We start from the raw sequence: 27,370 nt of genomic DNA on the forward strand, positions 1-27,370 counted from the left end.
TGTGTGGAAAAATGTTTTAAAGAAACTCTAGTACCACTCAGAACCACATTGTATTATGTTTGACTCTGAACTTTTGTTCACATGTACTAATCCAACCCTTGATTGCCATTAAAATAGTATTTTACCAATTCATACAACTTAAATACATCCATAGGAAACTACTTAAACACTTCCTCTTTGGCCTTTATTAGCAATATTTTTTGACATATCTACTTTATAGTAGTCCCATAGTGTTTCTAGGATTTGTTTCCAGCAAACTAAATTATTGCCCTTGACCATAGCAGGCATAGTGTCTAGCCGATACTCCCTGCCAGCTTCCCTAAGCAATAGGTCTACTTTCTTATGTTTTCATTTATCACTTTCTTCTCTCTAATATTATACTGATTTTTATTTCAAGCTTCTCTTTTCACTGGATGACTGAGTTAGTAAAATTACTCTGATTATGAAATCACAGCTAGAGTCAGTTCATAGCTTTCCTTCACTTCGTTTTAGTGCAAGAACAAAAATTAAATGAGTATGTGATATGAAGCTCCTTTTCAGTATCTCCCCTCCAGAAGGGGAAGTAAATGTAAGAATAGCTTTAAAATAAAAATACTTGTGAAATTTAGGATCAGTTCCCTAACACTGTATTATTCAATGAGGAAACACTTGGAATTATTTAATTTTGGCATTCATAGTTCCATATATCTGCAGGGATTCAAACTGTTCAATCTAACAAATCTAACAAATCTAACAAATTTTGTTACCAGATGTTGATATACTATCTTTCTTTGAGCACAGCCAACTACAGTCAATGTTCCTCAAACAGTATATATTTTTGTTCAGGTTTTATATTAGACATCTGAAAAATAACAGACCTGTTATTTTAAAATGTCAGCACCAAAATATTTAACACTGATATTGAGATACCACTCAGACAGAGCTATGATTCCTGCCTTTTCATCTTTTTTTTTTTTTTAAATGAGAGTCACCATTGAAGTTAACGCTCTTACGCAAGTTTTATTTCACATTTTTATTTGGAAACAGTAATATGTATGTTCATGTTTCAATTTTGTGAAAAATGGGAGATTTATCACAAGGCTTAAGAGAACACCCTGAACATATCTGCCTTTGTCCTGGATCCTGAACTGGCTTTGCCAAATATTTTTTGTGCTACAGAATCTTTTGCAGTACGTTACTGACGTGTTCTCAACAAAAAGTTATTCTTCAAAAAAGAAACCAGTTGATTCCAGACATATGATGGGAATGACTTAAATTTGACCTGGTGACTAACAAAGAACAAATGGAAATTGTGAACACACTACAGCAGTGATCCACATCACCTCATATTCCTTCTGACATAAGACAGCAAATTCTAACCTACAGATTCTGTAACAGTTTTATTTGTCCCCAGATAAGAGTGACAGTCATTCAATCATTGGGATCCCAGCCATGCATACACTGAAATATTAATAAAAAGAATAAATGGGAAAGTAAAAAACCCTATAATCTCATGCAAGCATAAACCAGAATTATGGTATTTCTTTAATTAGACTATTCCTACATGTTTGCTTTATAAGAAATTACTTTTTTATCCCCTCATCTTAGTGAAACCAAAAATCTTCTTTCAAATACAATTCCTCTCAATCTGGGCCATGAACCAAACCAGCTCTGCCTTATTGTGGCCTTTCAATACTTAAAGGGGGGCTGCTTATAAGAAAGATGGAGAGAGACTTTTTACCAGGGCCTGGAGTCACAGGACAAGGGGCAATGGTTTTAAACTGAAAGGGGGCAGCTTTAGATTGGATATAAGGAAGAAATTCTTTACAATGAGGGTGGTGAGATACAAGAGGAGGTTGCCCAGAGAGCTGTGGATGCCCCATCATTGGAAGTGTTCAAGGTCAGGTTGGATGGAGCTTTGAGCAACCTGATCTAGTGGAATATGTCCCTGCCTATGGCAGGGGGGTTGGACTAGATGATCTTTAAAGATCCCTTCCAATCCAAACCATTCTATGATTCTAACAGTGATTTTTAGCTGTAAGTGGTATGACTTGGTGTCTCCCCCCACCCCCAAGGTAGCAAGGAAGATTTATCCATATTCTTAGACTTACTATTATCATCCTCTAGAATTTAACTTTTCCATTTTATCTTGGTTTGAGTCAGAATTGAGTGATTCTTAAATCTTATTTTTGTTTATTCTTAAAGTAGGAATGTGACATTTTAGAGAGAGGAAACACTACTTTATTTGCAAAATGTCCTTAGAGGTGTACATTAACATGTACGTTAACACATGTTTATTTGCAGTCTTTAGTTAATCAGAAGTCTCAATTCACATTTCAGTAGTATCATTTATACTGCACTGATTCAAGATGGGAATTCAAATGCATTAAAGAAACACTGATTCCAAGCGAGGTACATCTTCTAGCTACTCACTATAACAGCATTGCATTAAACATCATGGATTCTCTTAAGCTTTCTAGCACAATAAATTAAAAAGTAACTGGTATGATCCTTCATTCTATATAGTCACATCCAAAAACCATTTAAGAACAATGTCAGATTACAATAAAAACAAAGGAATGAAAACCAGACTTTCACCAGGGAAAGATTCTCATGTCCCTCCTCTTGTTGCAGAGGAGGCAGGTACTACCTGAAGAGGTTAAATGCTCAGCATAAGTGTCACAGAAAATAGAAGTGTCATAATTACATCTGAAGGTCATCTTTAACAGTTTTAGGATGAAGGATAAAATAAAAATGGGGACAAGAGGGCAGAAGAAAGCAGCTATATGCCCAAGATCAATGATAAGAAAAGCACATTCCTAAAAGATAAGCTCAAAACATACATAACCCTTCTACAGCAAATTCCATCCACTCACCCCCAAAATCTTACTTGGCTCTGGAGTCAAAAAATTCAGTCAAGAAAATATAGAACAAGCCAGAAATAGCAGAATAAAACAGTTCCCAAACCACACCCATTAGGAAATTACTTACCATATACAGGAATACCTGTGCACAAGCTAGAATTTTGTATGCAAGTGCAACAAATCTATTGTTTTCGACAAAGTAAAATTTTGGTATAGAGCTAAATACACATAACAAGTCTTCTTAAAAGAAGGCACTTGATAAGATGCATTATCTCTAGTTTCAACATGTCTGATAAGGAGTAAAAAAAGGCACAAATTAGTACTGTTTAAGTGAAGCTATTCAGGAATAATAAAGGCTTAAAAAAATTGGGAACTTAAACACTCAGTTATTGCATCCTCACAGAATGTTTCATATATCAAGGTTATCTTAAAAATATTCTACAGACTATAAAGAGGTTAGGATCGAGGTTTTAGACTTCATTTTACAAGTCTTCTCAAGCTTTGCTTCAACCTCTCCTGGATCTCAGGGATGCCCGCTATTAAAACTGTTTTATTTAATACTAAGACAAAGTCTTCAACAAAGCCTTCCTTCAACGAAAGTATTAGTCACTGAAATAAATTTGTTCTTAAAGAGAATCAGAGCATTGCAACGGAGTTCGAGATCTTTAACTCAATGGCTGCTGTATCTCTGTAGCAATGACATTGAATTTCACTCAAGGAATCTTTTACACTAATGAAGCACTTCAATTTGAGGGAAAGAAGTCTTGGAGTTTAAGACAAGTAAGGACAAGTCAAGCAAGCCAACCACCTTTCAGTTTTCTTTAGAACATATATAAAAAAAGATGACAAATACAATTTTTAGCTGTCATCTCCAAATCAAATACTAATAACATTTACCCTGAAGACACTTCAATAGTTGTAGGCGCATAAGATGAACTACAAAGGATTTTGTGAGCTACCTAATAGCATGTATGTCTTATAAAATGCAGGTTTGAAAAAATAATTTACTAAAATCCAGAGGATGGAACTAGTGATGTTAGAAATTCAGGACTATGAAGAGTTAATTACACATGCATGTGCTAGATACTAGTAGTGGAAATTAGGTATCAAACTTTAGTGATAAGATCAGACCAAACAATAACTAATTTCTGTATCAAACACTAGCTTAAGGACACATGAAGAAAACATGAATAGAACTGTGTGTACAGTACTCACTGTACTGAGCATCTGTAGCAGAGCTGTTACAGGCATCTATGAGAAAAAATTAGCAAAAAACCAATCTCCAAAATCAAATGAGATCTCCAATTTGTAAGCACTTTCATATGACTAATTACCATGTTAAAGAAGTGAACCTTGGTATATAATTACCACTACTCTGAACAACATTAAAATCAAGAGAAGAAGCAGAATAGATATATTATACAAGAGCAAAAATATTTTTACAGGACACAACCAACAGTAATTGTAAATTCTCTAAATTAAGATTCATTCTGCATTGCATTTTCAATCATTATTACAGGATACACGTAACTAAACAGATCTGTATAAATGGAATAATTCCTCAGTGCTTTTTCTTCTAACACGCTTAATCTGAGTTAAAACACTTCAGAATATTTTTTGAAATTATTTTTAAAAGCTTAAATGTAAATTTCAAGCTTGCATTAAGAAGCACCATAGCCACAACTGAAGGAGAATAGTTCACCGTAGAAAACAGTTACACTTAGATGCAGCAGCCACAGTCTCTCTGTACTGTAACAGAGACAGTTATGCACTTTAGTTTGTTTTCACACTTCAGGACTCAAAGGAGTTGAAGCTGTCATCTCAGTGCTGCAAGGAAGATAGGGGATGCTAGAGTAAAAATAAAACGTCTCCTGTGTCAAAGAAAAATAAAGCAAAAGCAGTAACCTTGCCTATTCCTGACTCAAACAAAAGTCACTTTTTTATGAAATAAGTGCCACTCAGATGAGACTAAATCCAAATTCTACCTCCAAAGCGCTTCTATAACATTTTATCATGACTACAAAAACTTAGTAATACTGAAAAAAGGGAATATGTATATTCCATAAGTTAGAGGAATCGCTCTGAAATTCATATGTCAATCAAGGCAAGACACATTTACCAATTTTTCAAAGCCATGAGCTCCAGACAGATTTCAACACCATTGTTAATTCAGTCTAAACTAGACTATGTTCAATGAATCAAGATTGTTTCGCTTATGTTTTGCTCATATTTTGGGAGTCCTTCATGAATTTTACTGTGTACTCGGGGGGGGGGGGGGGGGGGGGGCGGTGTTTGAAGGGAGAAGCTTAAAATACAGACATTCCAGTGAAATTCCACTACAGCTGAGATACTTACCTGGCCAAAGCAGGAACTGGTACTCCTCTTGCTCGAATAGATGGCTTTCCACGAACTACTGGAACTTCTGCATTTTCTGAACCACCATTTAAATACGTTAACTCTTGAAGCTGTGCCTGTCTGATTTCATCGTTGTAGTCCTAAAACAGGGGGGCAGAGTGAGAAAAAAACCCAAATTGTTCAACCACCAAATTAGTATCCAACACTGATCCTGAAAGTTTCCTCAAAAAGTTGAACATCCCACTGAAAAAGTTTAATATGCAGAATAATGCTATAAGCATATTAGTCAAAAGTTTCTAAAAGAGTTCTACATATTAATTATAATATTTGCTCAGGAATGGTTTTCATCCCATTGCATGTTACCTCCAAGCATCACCACTTAAAATGCCAACGTTAAAATGCAACAAAAAAAATCAAGGTCCCATATTCTGAGCTGAGATCTGGTTTATAGTTCCAGCTGTAGAATGATAGTGTGTTAAAAGCAGGAAAAAATCCCATTGCCTGGTGTTGCAAATCAGTAAAAAGTTGAGAACAGCCCCTCATGAAGAAGGAATAGATTAGACATCTACATTTTTAAAATCAGGAGTTAAATAATAAACAAAGAAATTCATTCAGTACACATGTGCACTATTATCCAATAAAAAGAGCTGCAAAATTCTCAATTCTAGAATATGCAACAGTAAACAAGCTGAAGACACATTGCTTGTTTCTTATTGTGCACAAATCCTCTCAAGGTCTAGCAAAAAAGAAAGCTGAAGTTATTTACATGGAATTAACGTGGTACTTCTCAAATACATAGGAGTCTTTTCAGGGACCTTGAGCCAACCTCCAAAACTAGCACATCACACAGGAATAAAATAGATACAGCAATGAACTCAAGCTACACATTTTTCTAGCATTTTTCCTCCACTTAAAGTGAGCCAAAGAATGCATCTGTAAAGGTGAATCAAAAATAAATGTTTTACTCAAGGCATATACATACAAACTAAGCATCAAAATATTAATAGGTCCTTTAATAAGAATGAAGTGATACTTCTGATATAACAGCTCTTATCTTCTGCAAATCCTCCCATTCCAAAGAAGGAGTATCAAATATCGCCCATTTTACAATTCAATTACAAAACAAAGGATCTGCATCTCTTATTGCAGATAAGAGTTTTACATTTATGCACTAGGCAGTTACCAAAAGACCGAGGTAGCCTTGCATCAGACAACTCTGAAACAGAACTCTGCACTGAAAGGAGGTTAAGACTTCTATGAATTCAAAGATCTCAATTATCCTTGAAAAATTCTGCTTCCCCTAGGCTTCCACAAACAGAAATAAGAAAGTCTTCCTTTACATGCCGTTTCTGAAGATAGCGAGCATTCAAAAAAAGTGGAACTATAAAGGCATTTTGTCCAAACTGTCTTGAGTAGGCTCTGAAGTTTAACTCACAACTGCCCATCTGAGATCATCCTCTACTTAGCAGCAGCAATCAACCAGCAAACAAGATGAAGAGAGAATTCTGAAAGATTGAATCAACTGTGTCAAACTGCATAATTGAAGCTTTTGAGAAACAGTTTTAATTATAAACCAGCTTGGGCCCAATACAAAGCCAAACCATCACAGGGAATAGAAACAGGCAATTGCAATTACTGTACAGAAACTCACTTTATATTTGTGCTTTGTTGCTGGACCAGAACTGACTACAAATACAAAGTTCTATGCAAGGTATGTATGGAACAAAACTTCACTCTTGAAACAAAATGCTAATGAATGGTTAAAACTGTACCACGAATATAAAACTTAGGTCCCAAAGTTCTGACATAGCATATATCAGATGCCCTTTATGACTTCTCCACAAGACATCCTCAGAATTGGGCTCCTAGAAAAAATACCTCAGATCATCATTTGATATTAGTATCATTTAATTTTAGAGACATGCTTAGGTTGCCACTGCACATGTTGGGTCCCTTTTCTTCCTAATGATTTCTCATTTTCCTGCAGCATACTACTAGACATACCAGCAACCTTAGTCATAGACAAGGACTTGTGACCCAAGGACTAACACTGCACAAAGGCACAGAAAATATGGTCCTTATCACATATGCCAGAGGCAGCAGGACAATACAGAGTGAAGGGGCAGTACAAGGAAGCCATGATAAGCAGCAGGGTTAATCCATTAGACTGAAATGGATTCTTCAATTAAAAGTAACAGATGGTCAATTTATGAATAACCACTGCAGGAAAACAGCATACAAGTCAAATTGAGGAGACAACAGCCTGTTCCTCACCTAGAACACAAGATGGACACAGAAACCCTTTGGGCTGCACTCCTCCCCTGTACAGTTTAGGCAGAGGCAACACCTGAATTTCAGCATAATGCTGATTAATTTCAAGTGAACAGATGTACTCTCATTTTACGAATATTGCCCATCCTGACTTTGACTACAGTCTTCTCTGAAGATGGAGGATGTTTTCTTCTGTAGGAATGACTACATCGTAAAGATATATGCAAGAGATTTTCTCCCTACATAGTTATTTACATGACCCAAGTAAGCAACATTCTTTTAGATGTTATCTGCAATTTTCACCCAGCCCTGATCAACGCACCAGCAGCAGCTCTCCTTGGGATCACCTGTAACTTAAGACCTTATTCCAATTTATCAAACTATTAGTAAAAACATTTTTTATTTAATGTTAGAACAGATCCCTGCAAAACTCTATGCAGTTTTGCAAAACACCAAAGCAGATCTTTATGCTGGCAGTAAGCAATAGTTATCAGCTGTCCAGCCACCTTTATACACATACCTTAGTGATTTCCCAGCTTGCTTTAAGAAAAGCACGTGAGTTTCCAAAACCAACCAGCTCTTCCAAATGCCATTAAATGGTATTTCATCACCACCCCCTACAAACTGAACATGCAGGAGGCAAAGCAGACTACAGGAAAAACTGGTAAATTCTGCTCACATTGTAAATTGACTGCTACAGATTGTTCTCTCAAAGATATTTTTATACTTTGTTTTAAAGACAAGGAAAACGAGTAACTCAGGTAACCAACAGCAAAGCATAATTAATGCTGTAGCTGTCAGAAGAAGAATGACTGCCACTACTCAAAAATTAAGCAAAATAAACTAAGAAAAGTCCTGCTGGCCAAACCTGCAGTGATCACAGTATAATACAGAACCCAGGGGGAGGTGAGGATGGAAGTACCTGGCTTTTTGTCCTGACAGAAGTAATTCTGGGATAAATATCAAGCACAGTACCCACCAATCTAACTGTTGAACAGACTGCTGATCAGAGGGTCTGGCCAGAACAAAGGGACTGGCTAATTTAAAGGAGGACAAAAGAAAATACTTGAAGTAAGAGGCCACAATTCTACCTGCAGAAGACAGGTGAGAGTCAAGGCAGCATAAGCACAGCCAAAAAAAAAAATCTCAAGTCAGAAGGCTTTATGTCTTGGTTTGAGTTATACCAGTAGGTATATATATATTAAAGGAAACTGAATGCAAAGGTGCTTGTGCGTGGATCTAAAGATCTGAGAGGAGAGGCTAAGGCATTTTTGCTATAGTCAGCTACTACAAGGATATTTTGTATCCTACATTCTAGCACCAGTTGTGATTCTGTATTCAGGCCTGATCTGAAAACTGAACAATGACCATATTCATAAATTAGGATCAGCATCTAAAAGTTGTTGGCAGATATCGTTAGCTTACATTGCAAGGAGAATACAAATTCAGATCACAATCATATATACTGATAGCAGGACTTCCTACCTGAAACAAAACTGATAACTTTAAGAAAGCCACAACACCTCACAAAAAAAAAAATCAAGTTGCATTTGGCAGCAGTTAACCAAATGGTAGTTTTGGAGAGGACAAAGCTTCTCCTTACTGCTTCCTCGAGTGGCTGCTGAAAGGGGGGTGGGAGGAGATTAAGGCATTTAGAACCATTCTGATAAGATTACATTTGAAAAGCCAAAGGGAAATTAAGACAGTGTTGGCTTGATCCCACAGTTCAGAAAAGATTATGTAGCATCAGTTCAGCTCAGTACAATAAAGATCCAGTGATCAAAAATTGAGACGGAAAAGCACACAACCAATGAATGAAACTGCTCGTTATCAGTCTGTAACTCTACTGGCTTAGCAGCAGTAGAGTAATGACTAGGTTTTGATAAGCTTACTTCATTTATTATGGCATTAGGTGAATCAAGCTCAATGAAGAAAAATAAGATCTCTGATGAAGGGGGCAAGGGAATCGGCTATATCCTTACTTCCAGTGCATGCAAAAAGCACTTACCAAATTGAGCATATTTTAATCCAAGAAAACAGCTGTTTGCTCACTAGAATAGCCAAGAACTTAATTCTCCCTTATCTCTTCACACAATCAAATCATGAGTCATGTAAATACAGTAACCTTCAGTATTATGACAGCCCAGCGTTCCTACAAATATTCTGTTGAGTATCCCCTAATCAGGATGTTTGAACAGTAGTATGCTTATTTACCTCTTCATATACATCAAGACAAAAGCCATTTGGAACCTGCAGACTGAGTTATGATGTGCTTGCTTTTTCATAATAGAACATAATGCATAGGACATTTTGGAGAGGGGTTTAACAGTCTTAAGGTGCATCCACATTAGTTATTTCACATCAGGATGCCTCTTGATGATCATTACTTACTATGCTTTGGTTCATGTCATGGAGTAGTATCGGGGGCATATGAACTCACTTTCATTCAGACAAAAACAAGCCAGAACACACACTCAAGGAGCACACAATCAGCTCCAGTCACTTGGGGGCCTAGTTTCACAGATCTAGACTGGAGTTAGCACAAAGTAAAATCCCCAAAATACATTCAGTAGTATTGCCAGGTCATCAGCACCAGCTGCTTCACCCCAGAGTACAGAGGGCAGTTCTACCCCAACAGGCTGTAGCAGCCATACAACACATGTCCCCAGCTGGTCCTGAACACAGCTACACTGACTACACTCTCAAACATCTATGTGCTTCTGTTGCTCAGACACACACCTTAGTGAAGTTTCCTTAGCTAGGTCTCCCACATTTACAAGATCTGACACTAATCAAGAATAACACTTGGATAACATTTTGAGCAGTAAAAAATAAACAGAAATCAATACACCTTGAGGATGCCTTGCTTTCTATATTCAGTCATTTGATAACCAATAAAAAGAGAAGAACCTTCACTGAAGAGCTAATACAGTTAGGAACTTCACACACAATAAGACCACCTCAAATGCCCCAGCATCTTGAGAGCTTGGATGGTTCAAAGCAGTTTAATATTGCAAAACAATCGAGGTTGGTCCTTACATGAGAAGTAAACAAAGGTATCTGCTGTAAAAAGATATTGGAAACCCTGTAACATCAGTGTCTATACACATGCCAAACCCAGACTACAAACTTATACTGGAAATCACATCCCATTTTATACATCCATACATCACAAGTTGAAGAATACACCAGAAGACAAGTATAAACCATGTATCACTAGCTTTGTGAGAAAAATAAAGTTACAGGATAGAATTATATAGATTCTCAGCACTGAACACTAAACCAGGATTATGGGTGGGAGCAATACTACAACTTCAAATTCATTTAGTGAAATAGAACCCTATGCTGATGCTTCAGGTATACCAAGAACACAGAAAAGCCTTAACTTAAGCAAAGTTATTTTTCCATATTTTACAGATCTTTACAATTATTTGTAAACAAATACTTTGGACATGAACAGTTAAGCAAGAATAAGTTGTTTTTTTATTATAGGTCATATCATGAGGCGAGAGTGTATGTGGACAGTTATGCATTCACCCAATAACTGCCTATATCAGAATGAAGAGTATTTGTAAACATCGCCACTTCTTTCACAGGTGAAAAATTAAGCAACATGACCTGACCAATACCATATAGTAAGCTAGTTTTAGAGAAATTTTCTCACTCAAGACTACCAGAATTCTTATGAAAAAATTAAAATACTAACAGGGATGAGGAACTTCTTGATTTCTTCCAATGCATGTCCCATTCTGGCATATGCTTCTGCTGGTGGAGCAAATACTTCAATTAAAACATGTAGGTCATCATTTAGGTGGAAGTACTTTGCCTCTCCACTTTTTCTCAACTCTTCCTCCTAGGAGACAAGAAAGAAGTTGTGGTTTTTCCACCCTCTTATTTTAAAAGATATTATAATGCAAGTATTAAAGTTGCTTCAGAGGCATTTGTGCATACTGTTTACTCATGTTCAGATGTCAACAACTGAAAAAGTATAAAATTTTCTGATACACCTCAAACCAATCATTGTTGCAAAAATTAAAATAGTATCAGCTTGCTTATCAACACTAAGTGACTAGTAACACAAAATAGGACCCATCAGCTTCTGCTCACATAGAGCAACTGTAGCACATAGGAGAACATTCCTGGGAGAACGTTCCCAGGAGTTTTCCAAAGTGTACCAGTTCCACACAGAAGACACTGAGAAACATATGTGAACTTGAAGCCTCTTTTCTCAAAGATAAAGTCTTTAGAAATAGGTTTGATCTAATATTCCACAACTGCAACATTCTTTTACCAATATTATTTCAATTTCTTCTTAGTATTACTGCACACCTCAGATAGTTCTTATTTATTTGCTGTTGTCACTGGGATTTCTACCCCATGAGTACATCCTTCACAGAACTGTGCTACTTGAACATGAAACTAACAGTTCAGCATATGAGACAAGGGAGGAGGACAGAGAAAAAAAAAGAGTTCACTAGCTATTTCAGAGGAGAGTTTCTCTCTTATTCTGCTTCACCCAACCCACTTTGACACAACTGAAAATCTATGATTTCAATGTAGTGGAACAGAGGTCAGTTCTCTCAAATACTTGCAGTCACATGCAACATGTTCAGGCCTAAAGGACATTTCTTAGTCTCCCTGCCCCACCATGGGTGTTTGACTGGTACATTCCAAGAGACTAAGCCACCATTAAAAATAAGTTCATTGTATTACCAGATAGCATTGTATCAAATTCTTAGCAGTTCTGCTATCTAAAAAACAAAGGCCTAAGAATTCTCCCCTGCTGCTTATTGTATTTAGCAAGCACCAGGTAAGTACTTCATCTTTTAGATTACTAAAATTACATAGTTTCAATGACAGTTGAAATCTCCCCAAACACACACCCCTTAATTATGGGTTGAGGTTTATATATGACAATCCGTTTCTGCTTCTCATAAATAACATTCTTGTCAGACTTCATGTGTGACTATGGGGATGTTTAAAGGAAATCAACAGAATCTAGTTAACTCTTAGAGCATCCACAGCAAGAACATTAAGAGGCCAGAGTCAGCAGGATTAGACTTTGTCAGCAAAACCATTATCTTGTCAATACAAATAACAGGTCTTAGAAATAGGAAGTAAACTGATATAAACATTATAGCTCAAATATTTAGTTTTAATAGGAATTGTTTCTCACTTAAATATTTAAGCACAGTTATTGAAGACATATGGAAGCTAGATGTTTTAATCAGTGGAGTTCCCCATATACCTTGGGTTTTACCATGTACATACTATCAAGCATCCCCTGTCCCTTTTTTTAAAGGGAAAAAAATCACTGTGCAGTTAGATGTGCAGAGAATTAAGAATTAAGAAAATTAATTTCTGTGGTTATCAATCAGCTTGCTTGGTAATAGCAACAAGCAATACAAACACCACAATTTCATGTGCAGTTCCTAATGAAAAAGGATGCCAATCAGCAATTTTAACAAAACATACAAGGTATTTCAGGGCAGGTTGTTCTAAAATCATTCCCATAAGCACGTTTTTATTTTATCTTTTATTCTTATTTCACTTACAAAGTACACTTTGATTAAAGGATTTTTTTTTCCAATCCTGTAACATGACTCAGCAACACATTCTCCACAGCTCTTAACAGCACACAAATGAGAAAGAGCTCATCCACTGTGGCCTACATCTCCCAAGCTTGGGCACACATTAAGCATTTCAGGGTTTTGTTTTTTTTTCATTCCCCTTGATGACCAACACAAAAGCCACAGCTTGCTGCCATTCCAGTATCCTTCACTGACAGTATTTTTAGCTCCCACAAAACTCCCTGCCTTCCATTACTTGACAGCACCCATATCAGCTAGGCTTGCCTGGTCCATGTGGATGCTGCGTGGCTGGCCAAAAGAAGACAACTTTTTTGTCCATGACTGCAATGGAGATTTTAGGAAAAAGTTACAAAATCCAAGTATCAAACACTCCACTAGTATACTCAGGTCTTACCTTTGTCTTGTCCCTCATAGAACCTTTTCCCAAAATAGACATTTTTGTCAGTGTTTCTTCCTGTAAACGTTTTAAAGAATTGCCACGTGGACCCAAAAGTTTTCCCACAAAGTTGAACTGCAAGGAAAAAAAACATTAAGATCATTGGATTTTTAAGCATAAACGAACAAGCAAAATGGAATATTTTGCTGAAACAACTTTTTGGTCTAGGTGTAAACAAGTATTAGATCACAAACTACAAAGTCATTAAGTCATTAGGACAGTTAATAGCATGTCAGCAGCTCCACCAGGTGCCAACAGAAACACAGAAGTATCTGAACTCAAAGAACTCAAATAGTGTAAAGAGAACTTTGTGTTCATCACATTCAACACTGGGAACAGATGTGCTCAAACTGCAATTCAATTTTCAACAATTGTTACCAGGTACATAAAACCATAAAAACAAAGCTGGCAGCAATCTCAGATACAATACTAACCAACCAAAGCTCTGAAGAAAAAGAAAATATCTTGATTGCCTTATCCTCCTTTGAAGATTTATGAAGTAATACAGCAACCCATACAATATACCCTACACTAAAACACAGAAACAAACAGGGAATTAAATCCAGAGAACATAAGCATATAAATCCAATCCCAAACCAGAATCAACACTCAAGATCTTCCCAACTACCCCATTATCACTGAAGTTTAGCAAAACCAGTTGGGGTTCATAATCATGGTATTACACCATTAAGATAACGAGGAAGAAGAAAGTGATGAGCCACAAAAAAAGGAAGACAAGGAAAAGCCAACCATTTCCATTCAGAGAAAACACCAAAACATACAGCTGGTGCTCTTTCAGCCCAGACGGTGCTTCAGAGGGAGAGCAGGCTAAAGAAAATCCATGCACAACAAAGGAAAACAAAGGAAAACAAGATGGGAGAACCTGCCTATTGTCCCTTCAAGGACACAAACCTGGACTTAGCATAGCACAGAGGTGTGAAAGTTCTCATGAGCACTGCTCCATAGGGCATATATTCCCAGTCACATGTACCAGGAGAAAAGCTGTGTACCTTCAGCAGTCCACTTCCATATATCATTGCACTGTGTTTTGGAAGGTATATAAAATTTGAAGGATAATTACAGAGAAGACTTCGGGATTCATTTAAAGTATGCAGACAACTATTTTAGTTGGGAAAAAAAAATCACAAGAAATGCTGATAAACATAAACTACACTTGGAATTTGGTATGGAATGCTGCAAACACTTCCTGGAAGTAATAATTTATTCCTGTATTGGATTTACATGGCAAGGTTTTGGTAGCAGGAGGCTGCAGGGGTGCCTTCTGTGAGAAGATGCCAGAAGCTGTCCCCATGTTGGCTAGAGCCAGCTCCAAGACAGACCCACCACTGCCCAAAGCTTAGCCCATCAGCAACATAGCACCTATGTGATAACATATTTAAGAAAGGGTAAAAACACTGCAGGACCTGTGGCGACAAGCCCACATAGGAGCAGATTTTCTGGCAAGATTTGTGACACCATGGGGGACCCAGACTGGAGAAGTCTGTTCCACAGGGTACAGGCCTTCAGGAAGAGACCGACACTGGAGCAGTTCTTGAACTGCAGCCCATGGGAAGGACCGACACTGGAGCAGTTTGTGAACGACTGTCCTGCGGGAGGAATCCCAGGCTGGAGCAGAGGAAGAGCGTGAGGAGGAAGGAGCAGCACAAAGTGGTATGAGCTGACCACAACCCCCAGTCCCTATCCCCCTGTGCCACTTGGGGGAAGGAGATAGAAGAGTCAGGAGTGAAGCCGAGCCCAGAAAGAAGGGGGCGAAGTAAGAAAGGTGTTTAGTTTTGTTTTACTTCTCACTGTCCTTCTGTTAGAATTAATTGGCAATAAATTAATCTTCCCCAAGTCAAGTCTGTTTTGCCCATGACTAATTGGTGAGTGATCTCCCTGCCCTTATCTCAACCCACAAGTTTTTCATCTCACTTTCTCCCCTCATCCTGTTGAGGGGGAGCGACAGAGCAGCTTGGTGGGCACCTGGCAGCCAGCAAAGGTCAACCCACCACAACTCCTGTCAAAATAATACTGCAATAGAGAACTGAACTCTGTTCAGTTCAGGAATATTTACTATCCCCAATGAAACTTTATAGAACCAGGATATTCACACTGTTGGAATCTAAACTGACACAATCATGTTAACAAAAAGATGGGTTTAGGCGCAAGTAAAATAGTGATGCTAAAGAGCAAACAGGCCTAAACTACTTGTTTGTGGCCTCAAAGTTATGAAACACTTTGTAAGTTCTGTGACTCTTCCTCTACTACTGTGTCACTTAAGGGGCAAGAGGGGCTTCTTTCATCTCCTTATTCCTTTGGAGGAATTTGAAAACACTTGACAATGGGGTAGTAGAACTCAAAATCCTTTGTTGCTACATTAGACATGCTGATGGAAAGAAGTCCCAGCTGCAGGCACCCTACAATGCAGAAAGTCTACAGCTCCAGTTCACCTACTTCAGCTTTAGACAAAAAGAAATGCAAGCATTAAAAGCCTACTAAATATGAAAATATAATTTTATTCCCCTTAGTTGTGTACTTGCAAGTTCAATTCCCAATGTAGACCTGAGTTAGAACCAACATACAATTGACCAAATTGCTAATGGATGACTATACTCCACAGAAGCTATTAAATTTAAGGCCTTGCATGAACCAGTCTTTTCTGAAATTATCAGGCCAAATCAAGAAATCCTCAGGCAATTTCTTTAAGTTTGTTTTATTAGGTATATTCCTTTTTTTCTTATAGGTCTTAAGATACAGTCAAGGAAAACATTCATCAGAAATATGTTGCCCAGCAAAACAGTAGAAATCTCCCTTGCTGAGAATATTCAGGGCTCAGGGCCACTGATGGGGACCCGTGTAAACTAATTTACAGTCACGATTTCAACAGAAGGTTGGACCAGATGTTCTCTAGAGGTCCCTTCCAACTTAGACTTCTGATTATTATTTCTGGAAGTATAACTGCACGGAAAGCAAACAAATTGAAACAATTCATAACAAGTCTGAATTTCCAGAAGCCAGTAACTCTTTGTCAACAGTTTCCTTAAATAAAGGATCATTACTTATGAACACGGAGCTCATAGCTAAGCTCAAATGAAAGCTTTCATATAGTGGAATATCACATCAATTTTTTAAGCATTACTTAAGATTACTTATGTTTACTTTAAAATAGCCTTGTAAGTTATTAGGATCAAAAATAAACACTGCATATATTTAAAATGAGAGATTTTCCATTTACAGTAACGTATGCTGAAATTATTTCAGAATGTTGAGGACCTGCAGTCTGATACTGTCTAAATTTCTAGCAGCAATCTTAAATACATGCTTGCCTACTCCTAAATTGCAGTCAAAAATTGAGTAAAATTTCATCTGAATATTTTAACTATGCAATGCATAGCTCTGAATATCACTTCCTAACTGGAACAAACAACTACCTGACAATTAAAATACAAACTACAAATCATAACAAGTGGAAGCATATACCTGCAACAAAAGTGAAATCCACCTTGTATGTAATGAAAATAACTAAAAGGCTTCAGTGCTGAGGGAAGACTTGGGTGTTCCAAGCTGTATTGTTTAATTAAAGCCAAATAGTTTAATATGTTGTGTGTATCTAAAACTTGACCTACAAAACTTTAATACCACCAAAAGCTGTCATCTTCTCAAAACCAAAAAATCTCTAGTATTGAAGCTAGACATTATGGTAGCTATACAAGCAGCTCCACAGATGACATGTTCTAGACAACACATTTAATGAACATGAAAATGTATTAGCTGTATCCCGAGATCCACTGAACTATTCTTTCCTGTGCAACGAGGCTCCCAATATTAGATTTGACAAGTCTGAAGCATGAGAAACCTGTGCTGCAAGTCTGAAATTCTGCTGATTTGAAAGCACAGTACCTCTAGGTGCAGCTTAAAAACACGATGAACATTCAAGGTTATAAAAAAAATGGTTTACAATGCAGTCCCAAAGCCTTTTTGCTCCCACATAACAAAGCTAAAAACCTTTGGAACTTTTCAGCTGATTATTCCATAAATAAAACCTGTTTATGATATTGAATGAATCCTTTCAGTAGAAAGGATTTACTTTGAACAGGTACTGGGTTTCATTCAAACTATTGGTTTATCTCCCTTTTACATCAAATTGGAAACATCTGATCAGCAAAGGTTTATTTTGAAATATTTAGAGATATAGAAACACTCAAAAAGGTATCAGCCACTAAGTCACTATCATTATTTATATACTTTATCCCCAGCAATCAAGGAGTAGGACTCAAACCTAAAGGTACAAAAACGCCACACAGTAAGACAAGTTTTCATTACAAAATTAACAAATCCAGCCTATCTGCTGGTGAAACAGAAGCAAATAAGCCTGGCAGATCCAAGTTAGCTATTACACAAGGTAGCTCACGTACATGTTTCATGGGCACTTCCCATGCCTCACATTCCTAGAGTTTATTCGCGCAAGAGCTCACGAACAAAAACCAAATTCAGGTCTAGTATTGAACTCAAGCTTATAAAGTACCTCTGAATTAGAGGCGCTGGATAGTAACAAAAAGACATCTGAGCAGCTCTGTACAAGTCAGATCAATCACATTCACTAGCTCTGGCTCAGAATCAGACGTGCCAGACTCCCCTCTTCACTCACTCTCCTCTAGTACAACACAATCATATCTGAACTGCCATGAACACCCAAAATTGTCCTCAAGTTCACTACCTTCAGCTTAACATTGTATGAAAGCATTTGCACTGCTTTCCAATGCAAGCTGGTCTGCAAGCTATTGCCATATTCACAGTTCCACAGGATAGCTGAACTCTGAAGAGCCAGCTATGAATGTTATTCTACACTGGATGAATCATCTATGTTAAATCAAGGACTGTCTAGACATTAAGACAGCTTCCAATGTCTTGGGTACGAATCAGGATCTTATGGATGATGGTATATAAAACAGAAGAAAGTTCCCAACTTAAAGTTGCTTCTAGACCAGCTCTGAAGGATATGCCAAATATGGTACCTCAAACAAAATTACAGCAAAATATTTAAGGCATCTTTGCAAAAGAGGTATCAAGATTCAGATTAACAGACCCAGGAGGAGGCAATTCGAGAAGATGGGAAAAATTGTTATCCCAGCTACAGTTCAAGTCAAGTAACACTCCAGTCGTGATAAATGGAACCCTCTTACATCATTACAAAGCATCACCAGATATACATTAGTTTGAGCAAAAGGATACGAGATTTACAAGGTGTTCTTATTTCCCAAAGCCTCTTATCACTGAAAGGACATCCCCCTATATCTACACTTCTGGTTTTCTTTGTGGTTAAATACACACCATGAAGTGTTGGGGCCAGTCCTGTTCAATATTTTCACTGATGATCTGGATGAGGGGATGGAGTGCACCCTCAGTAAGTTTGCAGATGACACCAAGTTGGGTGGGAGTGTCGATCTGCTGGAGGGTAGGAAGGCCCTACAGAGGGATCTGGACAGGCTGGATCGATGGGCCAGGGCCAACTGCATGAGATTCAACAAGGCTCAGTGCCGGGTCCTGCACTTGGATCACAACAACCCCATGCAACGCTACAGGCTGGGGGAGGAGTGGCTGGAGAGCTGCCTGGTGGAAAAGGACCTGGGGGTGTTGGTTGACAGCTGCCTGAACGTGAGCCAGCAGTGTGCCCAGGTGGCCAAGAGGGCCAATGGCATCCTGGCTTGTATCAGGAATAGTGTGGCCAGCAGGACCAGGGAGGTGATAGTGCCCCTGTACTCGGCATTGGTGAGGCCACACGTCCAAATCCTGTGTTCAGTTTTGGGCCCCTCACTACAAGAAGGACATTGAGGTGCTGGAGCATGTCCAAAGAAGGGCAGTGAAGTTGGTGAAGGGTCTGGAGACCAAGTCTGAGCAGCTGAGGGAGCTGGGGTTGTTTAGTCTGGAGAAGAGGAGGCTGAGGGGAGACCTCATTGCTCTCTACAACTACCTGAAAGGAGGCTGTAGCAAGGTGGGTGTCGGTCTCTTCTCTCTAGTAAGAGGCAATAGGATGAGAGGAAACGGCCTCAAGCTGTGCCAGGGGAAGTTTAGGTTGGATATTAGGAAAAACTTCTTCACTGAAAGGGTGGTCAAGCATTGGAACAGGCTGCCCAGGGAAGTGGTTGAGTCTCCATCCCTGGAGGTATTTGAAAGACAGATAGACATGGTGCTCGAGGACATGGTATAGTGGTGGACTTGGCAGTGCTAGGTTAATGGTTGGACTCGATCTTAAGGGTCTTCTCCAACCTTAACGATTCTATGATTCTAGAGTGCAACAGCCCCTTCTCAAATTCCTCAGATATGGAATTCTATCCCTTTGCTATGGTGTCCACTACCCCACAAATATTGGTTAACTACACTGAAGGCATGTATTTGTTTCCTTTCACAGATTATCTTAAACTGCTGTATAACTACAAAATCTCCAATTTAAAATACATTTTTAATAGAAAAAAGTTTTATAGAAATAGAAAAAAATCAATAATCAGATTTTTGCTTGAAAAATTGTTTCTTCTCTAGATATTCATAAATCCTTATTTTAAGAAGCATTTTTGCAGATATAGTACAACGGAGATTATGGACATCACTGCTTAACACCCATTTCTTCAGAATCCCCAAATCAAAATATGACTGCAACAGTTATCTACAGATTTATTTCCTTACCAGATCACTGCTTGAAACTATTCCCTGAAAACAGTTCTGAAGAAAACACAGCTACAAGGGGTATACAAGTGAGACATTCTCGTCATAAGCATTTGATCTACTATATGAATTTCAGCAAAAAAGGAATTAACGTCAGTGCTACTGAGTTTTTAAATGTATATATTACAGAAAGAGGGATATAATAGAAAAAGTAATCCTTGTTTATCCCCACCAAGACAAGTCTGCTGAGAATGGTTCATCCAGCTTAAAATACTTAGTGAAAATATAAATGCTTGACCAAATGGTTTCCTGTAAAGCTTTAAGCAAGCCATTGTCGTTAAAGCCACAGAAAGCTTTCTTGGCATATTAGTTTTCTGCAATGGTTCCTCTGTGATAGGGTCACTAGAAAAAAATAAAAATAGTTCAATTAAGATTCAGAGCACTTTCCCTTACAGTGACCTGAAACCAAGAAATTTTCAAGTTTTTTTTCATTCATTTGAAGAAAATAAGGTTTCTAGACAGAGGTAAATACTTCAAGCATTTACGTTGTACCACAAACTACTCTCCTTCACACAACACAGTAATAGGTCTTTAAACATTTATTCACAGAAAGCTTGGTAAATTACTATAAAGTTGCTCAAAAGTTATCCCTGGTATTACATTTGATGCTTGTTCCTCCATGTCACTTATGGTTATACAACCACATTTTTCTCATTCCTATTTTAAGAAATCCTTAGAGTTAACGTATAATGAAAATTGTTTTCTAATTAGTCATGTGATTAAAATGTTCATCTCCCCATGACTTTACATAACAACTGCAGATACATTGTATATGACAATGACATTTTAAAATAGATATTTTCACTTTAAATACTGAGCTAAAATGCTTAAATGGATACCAGTTCCATAAGTCAGTAACTTTCGAGAATATATATTTAAAGTATCACTTCAGGAAACACAACACAGACCATTTCTTACCGACTTATGAGATTTACCCAGTATTTAAGTGTCGATCTATGAGCAATTTTTAAAATGGTAGCCTGTCACAAAACGGAAATAATTGTTCCCATAGTTTTGATCCATCTCATGGAAAGCCATCATCATTCCATTTATCATCCATGGAAGCTATTTTTCCTCCAAATTCAGAACACTTGAATTCACTAAACTGTCAAAGCAAAATCAGATTTCTGAGACTAAACTACTTCATGATGCATATTCATTGAATGCGTGGGAGGGGGATAACTCCCTCCTGCCTCATTTGTACGTATCTAAGCTATGACACCCCTTTCACACAGGCTGGCATTTCATAGCAGTGAAATCCCTCCACCAAGCAGAGAGTCCCTCCACCAAGACAACCACATCATGACCTTCCATGGCCAGCTCACTTCTTCTGCCTTTAAGTCTGTGCAAGTTTGAAGATTACTTTCAAGCATGAAATGCAACAGAATTACAGGTTTAAGGGTCACATTTTCACACTTGACTGGAGTCAGTTGAGGTATTCAGCTGATCAAATAGCAAGGTGTATTAAATCACCCTGAACTCCATTGACTAAGCTGACAAGATCTCATTCCACTAACTGCAGTTTAGACATCCAGCATCCACATGGATTCCTATAGGAATGGGTAACTTGATTTAGAACTGAATCCTACCTCAAAAAGCTGGCCCTTTTCCTATAAGGTTTCATAAAAGCCCTAACCTCTCTAGTCCTTGCTTGTAGCATGTCCCAGTTACAACAGGATTGTAGACAGCACTACCAAAGCATATTCAAGTCTCACCTAAATATCTCAGATTAGTTTCCATATCACAGCAATTCAGACTTCTCAGAATCTGTAGAGCTGGACCAACCTCAAAAATTCATGACAATTGTATACAATCGGATTTTGAAAAGGCTTGACTGAACCTGCAATCTATAGAGGAGTTTCCACCAGGTTTTTTTTACCAAGTAAGACTATCTGTCACCATATCAAGACATTAATTCTGGTGTTTTTTAATGTGTACAGGAGTCTGTAAAGAACACAAATGAAGAACTTAATTCAAACGTGCAACCAGTTGCCCTGGTTTCAGCTGGGATAGAGTTCATTTCTTCCTAGTAGCTGGTACAGTGCTGTGTTTTGGATTTCGGATGAGAATAATGTGATAACACACTGATGTTTTAGTTATTGCTAAGGAGTGCTTACACTGGTCAAGGACTTTTCAGCTTCCCATGCTCTGCCAGGGGCACAAGAAGCTGGGAGGGGGCACAGCCAGGACAGCTGACCCAAACTGGCCAAAGGGCTATTCCATACCATATGCAATACAATTTCTTATTATTACTTTATTTCAATTATTAAACTGTTCTTATCTTAACCCAAGAATTTTCTTTTGTTCTTCAGATTCTCTCCCCCATCCCACTGAGGGGGGCAGGGAGGGTGAGCAATCAGCTGTGTGGTGCTTGGTTGCCAACTGGGGTTAAACCACAACAGTCCTTTTTGGCACCCAATGTAGGGCATGAAGGGTTTGAGATAACAGATTAACCAGAGCATATTAAGGCATTTATATCTGTTAACATTTGCAGATCACAATATTGACTCATCTGTTCTCAATATTAGTATCTGATCTGCACCATGTTCTTTTTTGCTGTACATGTTGTTGGTGTTGTTTTTTGCAGTTTGCTGTGCTCTAGTCTGCAGCCAGGGAGGATGGCCATACCTGGAGCCTGTGGCAGAAAGCACCAGGGCAGACTCAAGGTCAACCCTTAGGGTTCTGGAGTCAGGGATACAGAGGATCCGAGGCCTGCTATACTCCAACTGAAAAAAAGATATTGGCAGCATATGAAGGGATTCAAGCTGCTTCAGAAGTGGTTGGCACTGAAGCACAGCTCCTCCTAGCAACCTGACTGCCAGTGCTGGGCTGGATGTTCAGAGCGAGGGTCCCCTCTACACATCATGCAACCGATACTATGTGGAGTAAGTGGGTCGCACTGATCACACACCGGGCTCTAATAGGAAACCTCAGTCACCCAGGAATCTTGGAAGTGATCATGGACTGGCCAGAAGGCAAAAATTTCAGAATATTGCCAGAGGAGGAGGTGACACATGCTGAAGAGGCCCCACTGTTTAATAAACTACCAGAAAATGAGAAGCAATATGCCCTATTCAATGATGGATCCTGTCATCTTGTGGAGAAACACGAGAGGTGGAATGCTGCTGTGTGGAGTTCTATATGGCAAGTCACAGAAACTGCTGAAGCAGAAGGTGAATCAAACCAGTTTGCAGAGGTGAAAGCGATCCAGCTGGCTTTAGATGTTGCTGAATGAGAAAAATGGCCAGTATATCTCTATACTGACTCACGGATGGTGGCAAATGCCCTGTGGGGGTGGTTACAGCAATGGAAGCAAAGCAACTGGCAGCACAGAGGTAAACCCATCTGGGCTGCCGCACTGTGGAAAGATATTGCTGCCCGGATAGAGAACCTGGTTGTAAAAGCACCTCACGTAGATGCTCACATACCCAAGAGCCGGGCCACTGAAGAACGTCAAAACAACGAGCAGGTGGATCAGGCTGCTAAGATTGAAGTGGCTCAGGTAGATCTGGACTGGCAACATAAGGGTGAATTATGTCTAGCTCAGTGGGCCCATGACACCTCAGGCCATCAAGGAAGAGATGCAACATACAGATGGGCTTGTGATCGAGGGGTGGACTTGACCATGGACGCTATTGCACAGGTTATCCATGAATGTGAAACATGCACTGCAATCAAACAAGCCAAGCAGTTAAAGCCTCTCTGGTATGGAAGACAGTGGTAATGGAACCCAAAGTCACAGGTGAATGAACTCAGACATTTTAGAGGGATGGCTCATAGACCAAGGGAATGATATCTATTTGTATATATCAAGAGACAGGAAAAGTGGTGGTGATTAATTGAAATGTATTGGAAAGTGTGGGACCTGGGCACAACACAGATGGTATAGAATAAGGGGTGGATACTGTCCTGGTTTCAGCTGGGATAGAGTTCGTTTTCTTCTAGTAGCTAGTATAGTGCTGTGTTTTGGATTTAGCATGAGAATAACGTTGATAACACACCGATGTTTTAGTTGTTGCTAAGCAGTGTTTACACTAAGTCAAGGACTTTTCAGCTTCCCATACTCTGCCAGTGAGGAGGTGCACAAGAAGCTGGGAGGGGGCACAGCCAGGACAGCTGACAAATTGGCCAAAGGGCTATTCCATACCGTATGACATCATGCTCAGTATATAAACTGGGGAAGTTGGCCAGGGGGCAGTGATCACTGCTAAGGGACTGGCTGGGCAGTCAGCCAGCAGGTGGTGAGCAGCTACATAACTTGTTTTTTTGGGTTTTGTTCCTCCCTCTCATTGTTTTCCTTTTCATTACAATTTATTACTCTTATTTCTATTATTAAACTGTTCTTATCTCAACCCACAAGTTTTCTTTCTTGTGCTCTTCAGATTCTTTCCCCCGTCCCACCAGGGGGTGCGGAGGGTGAGCAGGCAGCTGTGTGGTGCTTGGTTGCCAGCTGGGACTAAACCACAACACCAGCCTCAAGCACAAACTGAACATAACTGCTGGGACTAGTTACCTTGACAAATTATTTCATAAAGCAGACAAAATTCAGGTTATTCTATCACCTTCCATCAAGGTCCAGACATAAAAAAAACATTTAGGCCAACTAGCTCTAGTATGAGATATTAGGCCTGTTAACATTCCCAAGGTTTGAGGAAGCAAAAGGTCCCATCTAAAGTATATAAATATATAGCACCACAGAAGCAACCAGGAGCTGTTAGGTACGAGGCAAGTTAAGCACATCAGACACTGAACTCTTTGCACACTAAGCAGAAGACCAGAAACTCATAAGGTTTTTTTCAGAGAGAACAGAGATGACCAAAAAAGTGAAATACGTACTTTTGAATCTGAGGTCTACCACATTCTTTTCCAATAGAAACCCAGCTTCTCTGAACTTCAGTTGAATAGCTTTCTGCTGCAGTTAACCTGTCACCTTCCAGGGCTGTCAAAGGTAACGAGGCTGAATTTGCACAGGACCCAGCTATGAGGCCATGAAAATATATCTGACAGGACAAGTAATGTGAGCAGGCGTTACAATGCCAGGTTGATCAGATCAGAGCTAGGACTGCCTGACCCATGTTGAGACCGTTATGATTTATTCAAGGAGTCAGAGTTAGAGGGTAATTTTAAAGAGGGAAAGGGCAATGAAATACTTAAAGGAAACTTAGTTAACCATGTGTCAGGTCTAGTAAGCTGTCTGAAGGGTAGTGCACTGGTGGGCTGTTTTGGTCCAGAGACCTCATTTATCACAAAATGATGATTGATATTTCATTAATCCTATCAATATACCTAAACAGCAGAGGCATCTTTGCATGCCAGAGTCATCATTGGCAAATATAAACAAAGCAAGAGTTCCTGCTAGCAAAATCACTTATATTTGTAGTTAGTGTCATTTTCAGATCTTAAACCCTGTTAAGGATTTAATAACATTAATAACTTTGTTTTTTGATCCTGTTTAAAAGCAGGATCATTTATTTGGGGAAGCACTATGTTATTCATAAAGTTGAAACTAACTTAGTTTTTCCCCACCGCTCCCTGGATACCCAAGTTTGCTGGATTCAAACCAAACTGGTACCCCAATGCTAGTTTGACAGATTTAATCAATTATTGTAGTGACTTAGTTTCAAACAGCAGATTCTCAGTACGCTAACACCAAAAAGACTACACCTCCTGAAAGACTGGAGTTATCTTTGTTCAGGATCTTACACAACAGCTAACAGCATTAGTGTGGACTGCAGACATATGGAAACAGATGCCAGATTGCTAGGATAACGGCTCTAAATTCAATATTGACATGCAGAACTTTTTGCACAGATTTCTTCCATATTTAAGTCTAAGTTTCATTCTTCTGAAGCATTTGTCACCAACCCTGATCAGGAGGAAAGACAAAATTGCTCATAAATCAGAATCAAATCTTTTAACCATTTTTCTGAGGAACTATCACTTGGCATCTACAAATGACACATTTGTACTAACACCTCTTGTAGGCAAAATGGTCTAGAAAACTGTACATGTGCACAGAAAAGAATGGCATAGAGGCATAAAGCATTTATGTGAAGCATCACTTCAGGTTTTGTAAGTACCATGTAATACCTTCTACTTAAGTTCTGCAGAATCAGAATATACAATACATGCACTCTAGATACAGCTCAGTGAAACCAAGATGACTGGAATAATTTCATATGTACCCCAAAAGATTTGATAAAGCATCCCAAATTTCTGAGCCCTCCTCTGAACACTTAACAGGACAATGCTTAGTCTTTAGAGCAAACATTAACATACAAAAAGACTTTGTTCCCCTGTGTACAGCCATTCAAAACTCATGTCACTCACTGCAGACTACAGTGTGCCAGGATAACACTCTCAGTTTGCCATGTCACTTCATACAATGTATTTAGATTTATTAGATCTCAGAAATAAAACCACAAGCCTGGTCCTAGTAAACAAGTGATACTAAACTGCAGTGACTGCTTGTGGTTTAGGGTGGGTGTTTTTCAGAGACATTCCAGAGTACCTGTCATAAGTCTGAATTCACACTCTCCTCCCAGACTACTCCTCTACAGTGAGAAATTTTAATTCCTTTTGACTATATGGAATCTTTCATGAGTAAGCTTTAAAATAAATATCCATCTCTATGTAATAAAATGGAAATTTCTAAAAAATTGGGGCCCCCTATACTGGGGTAAAAATATTCTTAAATAGAGAATACCTAGGATTTTATTTGCTCTGGCAGAAGGGAGATCTGTGTGATTAGAGATACCAGTATTCTGCTTTCTGTGGAGAAAGTCCTAGTGGAGACACAGGAACTCAAATGGCATGTCTATTCTGCACAGCAGTTGTAATCTGTGCCCCCTGGATCCTGGTGGTCTAAGCAGACACATACAGGATTACATCAAAGCTCTACCTGGATATAAATTCAGGTTTCTTTCCATAGCACATATCAGGCTTTATCCCAGCTCAGACAGTCAAAGACTGTCTCCATGGACCAGAACTGCTGAGCACGTAGAGCATACCTGCCCATTCAAAAGATGGCAAGGGCTTTCCTACTACTTATCTTAAATAAGAATTTCAGTGTTTAGTCCTTTAAAGAAAGTTGACACTACGTAAAGTAGCAGAAGCATCTTTCAAAAGGCACTGTTTCCCTTTTTAATATCCAT

The 27,370-nt window shown here is 38.7% G+C and overlaps 1 protein-coding gene across 3 annotated transcripts in view; it reads right to left on the bottom strand.

Annotated features, from left to right (window-relative positions):
- KHDRBS3 (KH RNA binding domain containing, signal transduction associated 3) overlaps positions 1-27,370 on the bottom strand; it is a 92,613-nt gene that overhangs the window by 39,657 nt on the left and 25,586 nt on the right. For all 3 annotated transcript variants that reach the window (XR_014227657.1, XM_082306783.1, XM_082306782.1), the window contains exons 3-5: positions 13,455-13,571; positions 11,176-11,322; positions 5,199-5,338 (exon numbers count right to left, since the gene is read on the bottom strand). Coding sequence is in view for 2 of the 3 variants with exons in the window: in XM_082306783.1 (XP_082162909.1) it covers positions 5,199-5,338; positions 11,176-11,322; positions 13,455-13,571 (404 nt within the window). In the remaining variant the exon portion in view is untranslated. The remainder of the gene's footprint in view (positions 1-5,198; positions 5,339-11,175; positions 11,323-13,454; positions 13,572-27,370) is intronic.

The sequence above is a fragment of the Platalea leucorodia genome (genome assembly GCF_965183815.1).
Source record: "Platalea leucorodia genome assembly, chromosome: 1".
In the NCBI taxonomy this organism is placed as follows: Eukaryota; Metazoa; Chordata; class Aves; order Pelecaniformes; family Threskiornithidae; genus Platalea; species Platalea leucorodia.